The 16,112-nt window shown below is 45.8% G+C and overlaps 1 protein-coding gene across 8 annotated transcripts in view; it reads right to left on the bottom strand.

Annotated features, from left to right (window-relative positions):
- MCC (MCC regulator of WNT signaling pathway) overlaps positions 1 to 16,112 on the bottom strand; it is a 321,225-nt gene that overhangs the window by 25,349 nt on the left and 279,764 nt on the right. For all 8 annotated transcript variants that reach the window (XM_045022358.1, XM_045022361.1, XM_045022365.1 and 5 more), the window contains one exon: positions 3,926 to 4,160. In XM_045022358.1, the coding sequence (XP_044878293.1) occupies positions 3,926 to 4,160 (235 nt within the window). The remainder of the gene's footprint in view (positions 1 to 3,925; positions 4,161 to 16,112) is intronic.

Below are 16,112 nucleotides of genomic sequence, written 5' to 3' on the forward strand. Positions count from 1 at the left end.
CTGTCAGTGTAACTTATCCTAACTGTTGAGAGGTTCTGAAAAAGGTTAACATTACACCAGTTTTGCCTCCTCTCTGAATCTGACACACAGAAGATACTGATACTTTACAAGGAAGTTTAATTTTAAAAGCTTGTTTCCACAAATAATTCTCCTGCTAGTCAGATGGTTACAATATTGTTGGAAACTTTCTCATAGCAAACCCTTGTATGTATGTATGTTATAATGTCAGTGTGTCCATTCCCCATGCCCACAAATCAGATCTGCTCTCATATACCATCTGAACATATCTAGAAGTACAGCAATTCCTTTCTATATGGCTTACTCCAGAAACGTGGCCACAGTTTTTACCTGAAATCATATTCTGAGGCCCAAAAATCTGGAAGGGGTGTCATATTAATCCATAGAATCTTACGTTCCCATGAAAGTCCACGGTCAGTGAAGAAGATATCAAAACATTCCAGTGCTTATTTAGTTAGATTAACATTCTTGTAGAGGGAGGAGAAGGGCAATACTCTCTCTGCCCAAAAACACAGTGCTCAGACTGGGAGAGGAGGCAGCGGACGTAGCTCTGACAGAGGAGAGCCTTGTATCATTCAGCAATGCTGGTCTAACCATAGGCCAGTTAACTTAACATCAATTCCAGGACAAATTGCGGGAAGGCTGATTGGGATGCAATCAGTAAACAATTAAAGAGTGATAGCACAATTAATGCCAATCAACACAGTTATATGGGAACAGATCTTGTCAGACAAACTTGATATTTTTTGATGAGATCACAAGTTTGGTTGATAAAGGTAACTTGCTGACACATTATACTTAGACTTCTGTAAGGCATCTGACTTAGTCCTGCATGGCATTTTGATAATTTAGTATAGTGAATTTTTTGTTAATGTAGCCAATATTAAATGGAGTAAAAACTGACAGACTGGTTAACTGACAGATTGCAAAAAGTAACACTGTGAATGGGGAATCATCACTCAACAGGAGTATTTCTAGTGAGGTCCCACAGGGATCTGTTCTTGTCCTAGTGCCATTCAACATCTTTATCAATCATCCGGAAGAAAATATAAAATCATTGCTAAAATTTGTAGGTGACATAAAAATTAGTGGAGTGGTAAATGATGACAAGCAGAGGTCAGTTATACAGGCAGACCTGGAGCATCTAGTATCATTTGAACAATGTGTTTTAATACGGCCAAATTCATATATCTAGGAATAAACAATGTAGGTCACATTTATAGGATGGGGAACTGTATCCTAGAAAGCAGCGACAATGAAAAGGACTTAGGAGTCAGAGTGGACAACCACCTGAAAAGGAGCTCCCAGTGCAACGGTGTAGCTAGGAGTGTGAACACAATTCCCAGATACTTAAAGAAGGCAATACCAAGGAGGAGTAGGGAGGTCATGTTACCTCTGTATAAAGTATTAGTGTGACTATTAACTGGAAAAAGGTGTCCACACTTCAAACAGGATGTTAGAAAATTAGAAAGGGATCAGAAAAGAGTTAGAAGAATGACTCAAGGTCTGGCCTAATAATGAGAGACTTTAAAAGCTCAATCTATTTAGTTTATACCAGCAAAGGTTAAGAGGTGACTTGGTAAGGGCCTACACAAGGAAGAGATTTCTGCTCTCTTTAATCTAGCAGAAAAAAGCATAATGAGATCTAATAGTTGGAAGCTGATGCTAGACAAATTCAGACTTGTAATAAGGTACAATTTTTAATGAGGGTAATAATTAACCACGGGAACAACTTACCTAGGGATGTGGTGGATTCTTCCTCCTGTGAAATCATTATATTAAGACTAGATATCTTTCTAAAAAAATACGCTATAGCTCAAACCGAAATAATGGGCTTGATATAGAAATTACAGGATGAGGTTCTTAGGCCTATGTTATGCAGGAGGTCAGACTAGATGAGCATAATGGTCCCTTCTGGCTTTAAAATCTGTGAATCGATGCCTATTGCTGAGTGAGAAGTGGTGCCCATGGACTCCAAAGAGAGTCCCTCCCATCAATTTTCCTAGATCAGGAAGATGGTGGCTGTGAAGTAGAGCATCAGAGTGTGAGGATAAAGCAGAAGGAAATAGGAGTGGTTGTCTCTCAATGTTTTAGAAAGCTCACCTCCCTATGCCCCAAAAATTATTCTCAGTGGAAGGAGAGGAAGGAAATCAAATGCAGAATTGAGGATATTGATATGTATGTTTAGGACTTGCCTACACACAGAAGTTGCATTGGTTTAATCTAAAATGATTTTGTTAATCTGATGCAACATTGTGGACACACTTACAATGGTTTAAGCCTGGTTATATTGGTTTAACCTGGTTACAAGCCCAGGCTAAACCAATATAAGAAGATCCACACACAGTGCTGTACCAGTTTAACTAAATTCGTATAAAATCATATATTAGTTATATAAGTACAACTATGTACGTAGATCAGGCCTGAGAGGTCACAGTTTAGTCCTAACTAACCCCACCACTGAAAATCTCCTCTACTCCCACCCCGACTCTTGTGTTGCAGCACAGTGTCAAGACATTGCTCTGAACTGGTGACCACTTAAGTGCCTTCAGGATGATAGCTTTTAACAAGCCCTTCTTCTTTCCTGAGGCAATATGAAATGGAGGTGGCTTTGTTCTACCTCAGTACACAAAGCTTTGAGTGTTTTCTCAGAGTGGTACACGCACACGCTTGTGAGTGAGGTAATGAAACATTACATTAGCAGTGCTGTCTCATGCTTTTGGTCTCCCTTGAGCACCTCTGCTGTCATAGTTCCCTACTGCAAGCATGTGGCTTCTTGATTGTTGTGTCATAAGTTTAGAACCATGGCTTAACGCACACAGACTTGGTCATTGCTAATGCCCTCTCTCACTACCTCGTGGAATGTGACCTCCAACCCAGCTAGACGCCACCCAGGTCTGTGATTCTACCAAACACACTTTCAGAGAGAAAGGGGACTAGGCATGCTATGCCCTTACAGTGAGGGTAGTGAGTATGCCAAGGGCTCCATGTATAATGCAATTACAAATTATTGTTAAGTTGCTGTACAGCTAATTATGTTCCAGAATCAAAGTGTTCTTTAAAAGAGAAAAAAAAGTAAGTGTCTTTCCCTATCTAGGTTGCATCAAAATATGAAGAGGTGCAGTGATGGCTGCCTGTGTCTGCAGGCATGCTGATACTACAGCTTTGATTGCAGAGTGAACTGTTCCCATTCATGGCCAAGGGGCGCTAACAGGAAAGTCTGATGACAAATTAAAATGTCAGCTTTAATTATTTCATTTCTTATCTTTTAGCAGAAATGTCAAGTGAATATGCCAGCTTGTTGCTCTTGGATATAGTGGAGTGCAGTGGGACAGTTATTAGGTGGAGTGCAGTGGGACAGTTATTAGGTGGAGTGCAGTGGGACAGTTAGTTGCTATCAAGAGTGGCTCGAGGAGTTGGGTGGGAAAGGGGGAATGAGAAAATCTCAACCCATCTCCTGGGTGCAAAACACCCCACTGTCACTATCCCAGCGCCTCACTGCCAACTTTCACAATGCAGTTATGCACTGCAATTCAAATACCTGCAGCAGAGGAAAATATGGGGGCAGCACAACAATTTAATATAAAAATAAACAAGCACAAAGGACACTATACTGATTGCACTGGATGTGGTGGGGACAAGCAATGGGGATACAGTGTTGCATAATATTAGGGTCCCTATTGAATAGTTTAGGTCTAATGGACAGGACAGGATACAGGGCTGCGGGTATGCTACAACCTTTCAGCTATAGCACAGGGCATGTGACAGGGTCAGGTTATGCCATAATCTGATAGAGAGTGGTAAATTGGGATGTTCAGGTCTCATAGTGGTCCTGAGCATCACTGTTAGTTACCTCTCTCTAATACCATGAAGCAATCAGGGGCAAAGACAGTGGGTTATAAAATACCTTCATTGCCATGAGTTCCTGCATCAGTACTGCATTTTCCAGATCTAGCCTCTGGCTGTCTCCACGAGGTTTGACATCATAACTAAGGGGATCAATATGGATGCTCTCCAGCTCCAACATGGTCAGCTTGACTGCCGCCCTGTCATTCTTCAGCTGCTGGATGTAATCCTTCAACCTCTGCTCATCCTCCTTTGTGAACTCCGTATCACAGCTACTTGCAGTTGAGCTGGTAGTGCTTCGAAGACCAAAAACAGCATCACTCACTGGGAGAAGGATTCAGGTCTCTAGCCTCTCCCCCTGTCCACCCACCCCCAGCCCCCATTTGAAATTTGTTTAATTAACACCACACACGTGATTCACCCATGCATATTTACACTCACAGTTGCCACAGAGTATAATTTTATCAGGCTCATCATCATCAAACGTGCACAGTCTACTGAGGACCGTTGCATCAGCCTGAACGACAATGATTAAGGTTAAGATTTTGTCATGGTTATTTTTAGTAAAAGTCACAGACAGGTCATGAGCAATAAAAACCCCTGAAATCATCCTTCCCCACAAAAAACCAAAAACAAAAAAACCCCAAAATGGGCTTCCATGAATTTTTGTTTATTGCCCGTGACCTGTACGTGACTTTTACTATAAATAACCATGACAAAATGGGGCTGATGGAGGGATGAGAGCCCAAGCCCTGCTGTGGGAGGGTAGGAGGGGATCCAGCACCCACCGCTGCAGTGGCTGACAGCTCTGCCCCACCCCGAAGCCTGTGGTGGCTCAGAGTTCCAGGACCCCAGCCAGCTAACAGCTCCAGCCCTCCTGCCCTGGGTCTGAAGCAGAAAATGTCACAGAGGTCTCTGGAAGTCATAGAATCCATGACTTCCATGACATAATCTTAGCCTTAACCCTGGTTGATGGCATCGGTATAATCAAGTTACCACATCTGGCTCAATCCTACGAATCCATGAATGGCTTTGCAGGGGGCGCCAGGCAGGGCTGGGGCATGCACCCCCTTGCATGTTGATGGAGAGCTTGAGAGCATGGTGTGCTGGTGTGTTTTTGTCCCTCTGGTGACATGGCTGAAGAGCTTTCCATGCTTTCGAATATAAGGAGCAACTGAAGGAGGGCAAGAATGGCCAGCAGGATCCAGTGTGTATTAATACTGTTACAGAACTACTGTAGTACTATAGAAAATATTAACTTGGGAACACATATCAAACATCCCAGTTTTCAATTTAGTCTGGACCAAGTGTTGCAATATGCAAAAGAAACACACACACACACACACCCCTCTACAACTTTAAAATACAGAAAAGACAAAATATATAGTTCTTCAAACAGAGAATAAAAAATGTTACAATACTGAGTCAATTATTTCTTCACTGCAAAGACAGATAATTAGTTTTGCTGACATAACTGCTTTTGACACAAAACTTTTTTTTTTATACTAAAGAAACAATTAAGTGCTTGTTAAATATGCCATGCTGAGAGCAACAAAAACTAATATCCTTTACCTACAGAGCTGATACTGCACAGGCAGCAGCACAGAAAACTTCTGCATGCTGCATCATGCCTTGAATGGGAATAACAATTTCTGGGTTTGAAAAGTTAGTTCAGATTCCATGCCCCGTCTGCTGATGCCAGTGCCAATTCTTATGGTGATTTTGATGGTCACCTGTATGCAACAGCCTGACGTTGCTTCAGAACGTCCAGCTGCTGTCATAGCACTGTCTTTCAATCACTATTAACCTGGGGCTGGATTTGAAACAGTGACCAGCTACCCCAGTGCTAACTTCCACAAGACAGCCAAATCCCTCAACTTGGAGGTATCGAAGTCATGTTTTACAGGACTTCTATTAGAACACCATCATCTGACTTTATTGTCGCATTCCTTTTCCAAAGGTAGTTTCAAAAGAAAAACTGCCAGACAATTTTAGCTTACTCCACACATGTCACATAATGAAGAGCTTTTACAAAGGGAAAACAATTTCTAGATAAGCACAAGGTGCCTCAATGCCCCATCTCTATCCATGTGCATTCTAGTGTTCTAGGGAGAAGAGATTTATGGAAGTTAATTGCAATGCTGCTTTAGTTCCTTAACATTCCACTGCTGAATATACTTGCAATAACACTAAAAGGAAAAGAAACAGCACTGCATTTTCTACAACCCTACACAGACAAAGCGGCCTGCTGTCTCCTGAGGACCTGTAATCAGCTGCTGGGTGAGGGTTAAGTCATCCATTAACTGTGCCTGTCTGGAATGCTGGATGATCTCAGTTATCAGCAGGGGAATAAATCACATTCTGTATTGGGTTGCATTATTTTTCAGCATTTTTCTGAGGAGGAAAAAACCCCACCCTGTGGACTCCTGCTGGAGCCAGGCTAATGTGTAATGGAAATACACTTTGCTTACACACTTATGCACTGCAGAAAGAAGAAGGGGGAAAAACAGGTTGCTTTTTCTCCTTCCTCTCAATTGTGCTTGTGCTCAAGCGGTGTTGATTTTAAGTTGCATCAGATAATTGCCAGTGGATCTTTCAGAGAATTCCAAGCCCAGGGCAGCCTGAGAGGAAACAGAGAATTGGCAGGGCTAAAAAGACTTCCGTAAGTCTCCCCGCACCCCCATGAAATATCACATTACATGGCTTTACTACAGCTTTCTGCTAATTTTAAATGATTTCTTCTCTCTCTCAGGGATAACAGGCGCCGTGTTTACTAGAAGTGAAAACCACTTTTTTCCCCACTAATTCCCATCTGCAGTAAATCAGAACCCAGCTAGCCTATACTGGGTAAAAATACATTCAGGTTTTAATGAATTCTCCATAATACTTTGCTTTTCATCAGAGGATCTCAAAGCTCTTAATAAACCTTATTTAACTAGCCTCACTAGGCCCTCGGTGAGGTAGATATGATGTGAAAATCAGGCAATACAACAAATTACTATTCAATTCTATATTCAAGTGGTGTTGTAGATCTCTTTGGGTTCCAAAATAAAAAGTTCTCCAGCCTTCCTGGACTACACACACTCAGAGACTAATACTCAGGGACAGTATTTAGGGTCCACACAGCCTGCACATCCTCAGAGTTTTAGTCAATGTTAACCTTAGCTTTCGTTTACAGACGAAAATATGCTCCTTGCCCTCTTTGCTGGAAAGACAGCTCTCAGAATGAAAACTGAGCACTGGACTGTATATCTGCTATGAGGACTATTCCTAAAGCTCCCCAGGTATTCACAGTACCAGCAACAGCTGCACAGGACTGACCTTTCAGGTCCACAGCTACAGGTCTCCATTTTTTGGAGACCAATCCACAGTTGTGGAAGGAAACAGGCAACTTGGGTTGCTGCCAATGATCCTAGGGCTGTCTTTAGCTCAGTCCTGGCTGGCTGCCTGCCTGCAGCTGAGCTGGCTCCTCTGCTGAAGTGCTAGTGAGGCCTCTGGTTACAAGGTGAGGAATTAATGGAGGAGCTGTCTCAATTACAGGCAGCCAGTACAAAGAGGACAGAAGAAAAGGAGAACTGCCCCTTGTCCCCTAACTAGGGTGACCAGACAGCAAGTGTGAAAAATTGGAACAGAGGGTGAGGATGGTGGTGGTAGTGGTGGTAACAGGAGCCTATATAAGAAAAAGCCCCAAATATCACGACTGTCCCTATAAAATTGGGACATCTGGTCACCCTACCCCTAACCTTGGTGCCAGAATCCCCCCATCCAGTGTGAGGAAAGAGAGGCGGCAACATGGCCAGCAGAGGAAAGAGGTACATAGCCTATTCCCCTACTCAAGAGGCAGAGACAGCCCCCCAAACCCCACCCCCATTTCCTGAATTGTGGAGAAAAAATTCAGTCTGCAAGGCTGCATGACTAAGCACTAAAACAATGCCATGATGCATATGTGATCCTGGGTTGTGATGTCACATGGGACTCCTTCAAAACTCACTTTGATGGCTCTCCCAAAAATCCTCAGGCTCAATTTGGCAGACTTAAAGAGCTGAAAGAAACATTCTACCTGCTTGGTTCATCACTGACATCTGCAAGATTCCTAAATGATGCCCAATTAATTTGAATCTATATTTTCTAAAAAGAGCATACTAGATAGTGTGATGTACTATTAAGAGGTGCACATGTACATCTACACAGACGTGTACAAAACACACACATATTACATGTGCATATATACAAGCACACACACTGCATATATAAAATATTTCTCTGTTTACTGATGCTGTTGAGTACATCCTCTCTTTCATTCAAGAAACCCTGTCTGGGTGAAAAGGATACAGTATGAATTTCTATCCATAATAACTGTGGGTTAAGGGTTTATAGAATTAAAATAATGTGGAATGTCCCAAATCCATGTAACACTCTTGAATGGTAATGTCTGCATTTGAACTTTTACTTTAAGGAATATTTGTTAGGTCGCATGCATCTGTCCACCCATCTTCCAGGTCAGAGTGGCTCCATATCAGAGAAAGCACACAACTGGAAGGCAGGGATAACCTTTCAGATAAACTGGCCTTCACTCAGACCAGTAGAATTTGCATTAACAGTATATTGGGCTATAATCTCAATACTTTGGCAAAACTACCTCCCTTCTTTGGAAATCTATTTGCTCCAATGATGAAGTCTGGTACTGAGAGCATGCCACATGCTTCGGGATTTGGAAGCATTAACATGTTTCCATATCAACATTTCCACATTTCAGCCAATATAATCCTTTATTTCAGCTACTTATCCGAAATCCATGAGGTGGTTCTGAGAGGAGGATTTAGCCCTAGGTTTGGATAAGTTCAGATGGGTAGTGGTAAAATATGTTGTAGAAATGTATTTCCTTTGCACGTGATGGGACAGACTGTCCCTCCTGCATCTCAATGGAAGGTTGGGGTTACTAGTAGTGCAATGAATACAAAACAGCACTCTTCGTCATTGTAACAGCAGCAATCTCCATCTCTCTCTCTCTCTCTCATTTCATTCTTTTTACAGGTGCAATCAGTTGGATCTTCTTGGAAATGAATGCTCCTCTGTCCATTAAAACAATTACGACTTCCACAAAGCTACTTTTATTTTCAAAAATGAATTGGTAATATAGTTGGGTTGCTGCCAACCAAATAAATTGAGACGCTAGCTATTATTTTATTCACTTCGCTGGTAACAACCTCTATGCTGGTTTTTCATTTAATCTCAGATGCTCCCTTTTACAATCTTTAACCCCCCTTGTCACCAGCAGTTGCCTGTGCTTGTGTTCTCGGCAATGTGCTCAGTGATTTGACATTCAGCATCTCATTTGTGATGCCAAAGTTAAGGCTGGGTCAGCACTTCCATTATAAACCCGTTTTGTGGGGTTTCAAACTGCAGTGAGAATTATTCACTTTATCACAAAGTCTTAGCCAAAAAGAGGGGGTTTTAACCCTCCTTCTTTACAAAGTTTTAAAGAAAAAAAACATGCCTGGCAGTTTGAGTTAGAGGATCTTCATTATTACTACTTTTGTTTGCAAATATCAGGCTTGTGTATTAAGATTATCTTGTAGTCATATATAATATTAAAATGTTTTCATTTCAGAGGCTAAGTGCAATCAAGTGAGGAATTTGTCCATTAATATGAACGGTTTCCAAACTCTGGTCCACTTGCTGGTCTTATGGAACTGGCTCCCCTCCTTGTTTCCACCTGCTTCTACGGCCCTCAGGTTCTTCCATGACAAAGAAAAAGCCTACAGAAGCAGCTGGAACTAAGGAGTCAGACTTGCTGCCTCTGCTAGGGATTACTGTCACAACTGAGAGGAGACGGAATGCACCTTCAGTGACTGCAACCACCAGTGGGTGGGGCCAGGGCTGCTGCCAGCCTCCAGCATGAAGGAACCATAGAGTACAGAAGGGCACCAAGTCCAGGGTAGCACGGAAAGATGCAGACAAAAGAAGGGAACCAAGTGCAGGGAGGTGTGTGCAAGTGGAGAGGAGGAGCAGGTAGCATGTGCAAGGTGAGATGAAAAAGGGAGGACAGAAGCATATGCAGAGAGGCAGCAGGAAAGAGAAAGGATGAGAAGGGACAGGTATGCATGTAATGAAATGAAGACCAAAAGGAGAGTGAGTGTCTGTTTTCTTCATAAAGGACAAAATGCATACTGAATTAAAGATAGTTACAAATACATACCTATTTTACTAACATCACTGTCTAAGCAAACACTGTAGTTGCCACAAGGATGTTATGTGATTGTGAACAGCAGGGGTGCTCATGAGAGTCTCTCTCTATTGAGATGTGGGCCACACTATGGAGAAGTCTGAGTTACATAGTCTAATTGCCTTTGTCGTCTGGATGAAAACAATGGGAAAAAGAGGAGATTTTGTGCTTAGCTGGGAAAATGTTGCATGTACCCTCTTGAACTTTCAAAAGTATTTGATATGTGGATTTAAAAAAAGGAAATGCAGAGTGGGGCAGTGGAATATGGAGTCAAAATGTCCTGAGTTTTCTAAGCCCTATTCTGACTGCTCCTGACTTGCTGCCCGGGCCACTGACAGTAACTTCTGTTTGTCTCAGAGTCTCTGTCTATAAAAAGGGGATAATATTTAGTTACCTTCTTTGTAAGGAAATCGCAAGGATTAAGTCCACCTACATTGAATGTATACGACATCACAGCTACAAAAGACGGTTACCTTTCGTAACTGTTGTTCTTCGAGATGTGTTGCTCATGTCCATTCCATTGTAGATGTGTGTGCTCGCCACATGCACCAGTGCTGGAAGTTTTCCCCTCAGTGGTATCCATAGGGGACTGGCTCTGGTGCCCTCTGGAGTAGCGCGTGTATGCACTGGTATAAGGGGTGACGTAGGCTCCCCTCTCCCTCAGTTCCTTCTTGCTGGAAGGAGGGGAAGGAGAGCAGGTCATGGAATAGACATGAGCAACATATCTCAAAGAACAAGAGTTACAAAAGGTTAGTAACCATTTTTTCTTCGAGTGATTGCTCATGTTTAGGGCCCTACCAAATTCACAGCCATGAAAAGCGCGTCATGGACCATGAAATCTGGTCTCCCCTGGTGAAATTTTGTCTTTTGTGTGCTTTTACCGTATATTATACAGATTTCAAGGGGGAAACTGACCCAAAAGGGAGTTGCTGGGGGGTCTCCGTATTGTCACCCCTTACTTCTATGCTGCCTCCAGAGATGGGCAACTGGAGAGCAGCAGCTGTTGGCCGGGTGCCCAGCTATGAAGGCAACACCCGCCATCAGCAGCACAGAAGTATGGGTGGCAACACCCTACCATGCCTGGGCAGTGGCCATGGGGCTGCTACAGCCATATCCAGGAGCATGCCGAACCAGTACTGGCGAAGCCAGGCCAGGGCGATCAGAATGACCTGTGCTTTGTCCCTCTTGATTTTTTAAGAGGACTTTGTTGATGAATGGAATTGGTGGGAAGGTGTACATCAGGTCTCCTGACCACCACCAAAGGAAAAAGGCATTGGAGAGAGCTGAGGCCTTGCAGAGAGCAGAATTGATGACACTTTCTGTTCTGTCTGGTGGCGAACAGGTCCACTCGGGAGCTCCCCACTTCTGGAAGAGCATTCTGACGACCTCCAAGTGATGGGACCACCCGTGGTGAGAGAAAGACCTGCTGAGACGATCTGCCTGGGGAAGTACGAGGCTTCCAGATGGATTGCATGCTGAATGCCTGGCACCAAGGCAAGGAACGAGCTCCCGCTGTCTGTTGACACAGAACACGAAGGCTGTTGTTCATCAACACCTGCACCACGCGACTAGACAGTTGGGGAAGGAAGATACCACAAGTCAGACAGATGGCTCTGAGCTCCCTGGCGTTTATATGTAACGCAAACTCTTCTTGAGCCCATAACCCCTGACTCTGCAGAGTATTGAGGTGTGTTCCCCAACTGAGGTCGGATGCATCTGAAATCAGGGAGACCGTGGGTTGCGGGCTTGCAAACGGCACAGCTTCCAACACTAGAATCGGGTCAGATCACTACTGCAGGGAGGTAAGTACCCACTGCAGGATCGTGATGACCTTGTCTAGGTGATGTCTGGCCAAGAGGTAGGCTGACGCCAGCCTTTTCTAGAGGGGACGCAGCCTGAGTCTCACATGTCAGACAACATACGTGCCCCAAAAGTGAGAGACAGACCCATGCAGTGGTGAGCAGATGGGCAGTGACACTGGGAATCAGATCTGACATTGCCCTGAACCTGGCCTCTGGCAGGAATGCTCTACCTCGGGTAGAGTACCCCTCCGATAAACTCTATCCATTGGACTGGGATCGACATTGATTTTTGTTAGTTTATCAAGAGGCCCAGAGCTTGACAAGTGGCTCGCAACATCTCGACGCTGTGCTGGACCTGGAACAGCCTTTGATGAGCCATTCGTCGAGGTATGGGTATATCTGGATACCCTGATGTCTGAGGTAGGCCGCCACCACTGACATGTACTTTGTAAACACCATTGGCACCATTGCTAAGCCAAAAAGGAGCACTGCGAATTGGTAGTGCATGTTCCCAACAATTAAATGTAGGAACTCTCGGTGTCCGTGAAATATCGATATGTGAAAGTGAGTGTCTTTCAGGTTGAGGGCGGCGTACCAGTCTCCCAGATCCAGGGAAGGAATGATGGAGGCCAGGGAGACTATGCTGAACTTCAACTTCTTGAGATACTTGTTGAAGCTCTGCAGCTCAAGGATGGGGCGTAGACCCCCTTGGCCTTTCGGATTAAAAAAAAAATAGCAGGAGTAAAACCCCTTCCCCCTCAAGTGCAGAGGGACTTCTTCCACTGCTCCCACCTGCAGAAGGCCCTGCACCTCCTGAAGAGGGATGGGGAGGGGAAGGATAGAAATAAACTGGAGGGTATATCCCCCTCCTACCATGCTGAGGACCCACTGGTCTGATGTTATAGTGGCCCAGGCAGGGAAAAGAGCAGGTGGGCTGGATCCAGAACACAGTCTGGAAGGTCACTCTCAAGTGCCCATCAAAATGCCTGCTTATTACCCGGTTGGTTGCAGATAGAGCTTGAGTGGGCTGAGGGGGCCGGCTGATGGCCCCTGCCAGTGCTTATAGCCCTGGCCCTTTTTGTGGAAGGGTTCTGATCGAGGTTTGGTCCCAAACCTGTGGGACTGGTGTGGCTTAAACCGCTTCCTCACAGGCCCTGGCATGTAAAGGTCCAGCGAAACCAAGAGTCTTTTAAGCCGTGCAATTTACTGTCTGTTCCGGGAACAGCGCCAGGCCATTGAATGGGAGGTCCTGGATGGACTGCTGCTAAACCTCAACCGACAGCCACAACAACTGCAACCAGGACGCACGCCTCAGAGGAAGAGCCAAAGTCATGGTCCAGGCCACTGAACCTGCCACATCTGAGGCCACTTAAAGGGCTTCCCTGGCCACAGCCATGCCCTCATTGAGGGTTGCCAGGAATTCCTTCCTAGGCTCTTCTGGCAGCGAGTCAACAAACTTGGCCATGGACTGCCAAATATTAAAATCATAGTGGCCAAGCAAGGCCTGATGGTTGGCCACTCTTAGCTGGAGGCTGGACATAGAATAATTTTTTCTACCAAAGAGATTGAGCCTCTTTGCCTCCTTATTCTTAGGCATCGATCCCGGTTGGCCCTATCTATCGCTCTCATTCGCTGCCGACACAACCAGTGAGGTTGGGGCAGGGTGGGTATGTAGATAGTCAAAACCCTTAGCGGGGACGTAGTATTTTCTTTCCACCTGCTTGCAGATGTGGGGAAGGGAGGAGGGTGTCTGCCACAGAGCCTTGATTAGTTTCACCACTCTCTCATGCACTGGCAGTGCCACCTTGGAGGGGGCTGCTGCATTTAATACATTGAACAGGGAGTCTAAGGGCTCCGCCAGCTCCTCGGCTTCCAGCCACAAGTTCGACACCACCCTCTTCAAAAGCTCCTGGTGGGCCCTTGCATCATCCTGGGGGACTGCGTGAGAAAGCCCCACGGTTGCTTCATCGGGCAAAGATGATGAGGAGGCAGGTACAGGTGATTCTGTCAACTCCACTGCTTCTGCCAGGGGAGCCGCAGCCCATGGCCGAGGCTGGCTGTCCCTGGGGAGCTTGATCTGACTCCACATCTGAGTCAGGGGGCAGGCAGGAGACTGTCGCCAACCATCTTTTGGATGCCCCCGAGACCAACCAATGCCCCTCTGACAGATGGGGAAACCCCCAGGAGGGATTCCATAGTTGTCAAGGGGCCGGCCACTGGCCCTGGGCCATGCAGCCACTGGTGGCTCAGAGGGGAATGCCAATGTCTCCAGTGGGTGACCTTGGCCTGCAGGCAGATCTTCCTCCTTGAGCTCTATATACTTCCTCCTCGCTATAAAGAGCCCGAGGAGGGAGAGACTTGTCTGGGGGATCAGGACGGTACTGAGGCCTCCTGTCCACCATGTTCCCATTGGCTCTCTCCGCGGACGTCCACTGGGGACCTGTACCAGGATAATGGCTCTCGGTGCCACGACTCCAATGACTGGTGGCGGCCTTTGGCGGATCGGCGACAGTATCCCGGAGATCGACGCTTCACACTTTGAGAATGGTGCCACTCCAGAGACCTGGAGCAAGAGGATCAATGTCTCAGAGACCGTCGATGTGCTTACAGTGATCTGTACCAGTGATCCGGAGATGGGGCTCCAGGGACCGGTATCTCGACCCTCCGGAATGGTACTGAAGACTGGGAGACTGACTCGGGCGCTCCCAGCACTGGGGCCCTGGGGACTGGTGACGTGCCTCTGCAGGTCTGCGCCAGACTGCCGGCGATCGATGCCAGAACTCCGAGGAACGCTGCCTAGAGTCCGGGAACTAATGCCGGGAACTCTGGCAGGGAAGCCGACCTGCACCCGGCTAGTGGCGCTGTTCAGGTGAATGCTGACAGGGCACCCCCTGCGGCGGGGAGCGGTGCCACACTGATGGTGACCTCTGGAAGGGTCACAAGGCAGGTTTACTCCTCGAATGGGGCACCTCACTGGCCGGTGTGCGCAGCACCAGAAAAGACAGTATATCCTTAGTGGCTTAAAAGGCCTCTGGTGTGGACTGCACCACCAGGTACCGAGTGCATCTGCCGCTTCCTGGGTGGCAGACGGGTCTGAAAGTAGGCTTGCCCGCTCAATGGGAACTGGAGCTTGGCCAATGTCCGAAGAGGAAGAGCTGCCCCACGTGGGTCTTTGCTTTCCTCCCCTTTACAGGATGTAGGAGAACGCCTTCTCCCGGCCTTTCTTTGCTTTTTAGCTGGAACTCGGGATAGGGATTGGTGCCAGTTGGCGGTAGGTGCCGGCAGCATGCTCCGCACCAAGGCTGCAGTGCTTGGAGCAGAGTCCAATCTCGTTGGCTCCGAGGCTGGTGCCAGGGCAGACTCCATAAGGAGTGCTCGGACACAACTGTCCCTCTCCTTTTTGTCCGTGGCCTGAAGCTCTTGCAAATGCGACGCTTGTTGCTAACGTAGGTTTCCCCTAAACACTTGAGGCAGCTTCTATGGGGATCACTGATTGGCATAGGTGTTTTGTAGCAGTCACAAGGCTTGACGCCCGGGGACCAGAGAATGCCTCATCCCTAGGCTAAGTCCTGTACGGGACTAACATATCTAATTCTAACTGAACACTAAGGGAACTATTAACTATACAACTTTAACAACTATAGACAACAAATTCACTGCTATGCACAGTTGAGATAGGAAAGCTTGCCGAGGCAAGGAAACGTTCCAGCACTATCATTGGCGGTCAGAAAGAACTGAGGGAGGGGGGAGCTGACGGCACTCCTTATACTGGTGCATACGCGTGCCACTCCAAAGGGCGCCAGAGCCGGTCCCCTACAGATACCACTGAGGGAAAAACTTCCGGCACCGGTGCATGTGATGAGCACACACACCTACAATGGAATGGACATGAGCAAGCACTCTAAGAACAACATTCATTCAATCATACTCTCTTGTCCTGTGTGTGTGTAACCATTCAACTGTAATATCAGTTCAATATCAGGTATGTTCTCAATATCAGAGAAATTTATCATGTAATGATAGAGGAACAGACTCAAGCTAATAGGTCTCACACACAAATTTACATATATACATAAAATATATAGATACATATCTATATATTCTTTTCATCTGTACCTTCACAGATCTTATTCTATAATTTTCTACCTGTTAAACCTGAAATTCCACTCTATTCTAAGCATGTGTACATGCTGAGACATTGTCTAGTCAACCAAAACAAA

Source organism: Mauremys mutica, chromosome 6 (genome assembly GCF_020497125.1).
Source record: "Mauremys mutica isolate MM-2020 ecotype Southern chromosome 6, ASM2049712v1, whole genome shotgun sequence".
Classification (NCBI taxonomy): Eukaryota; Metazoa; Chordata; order Testudines; family Geoemydidae; genus Mauremys; species Mauremys mutica.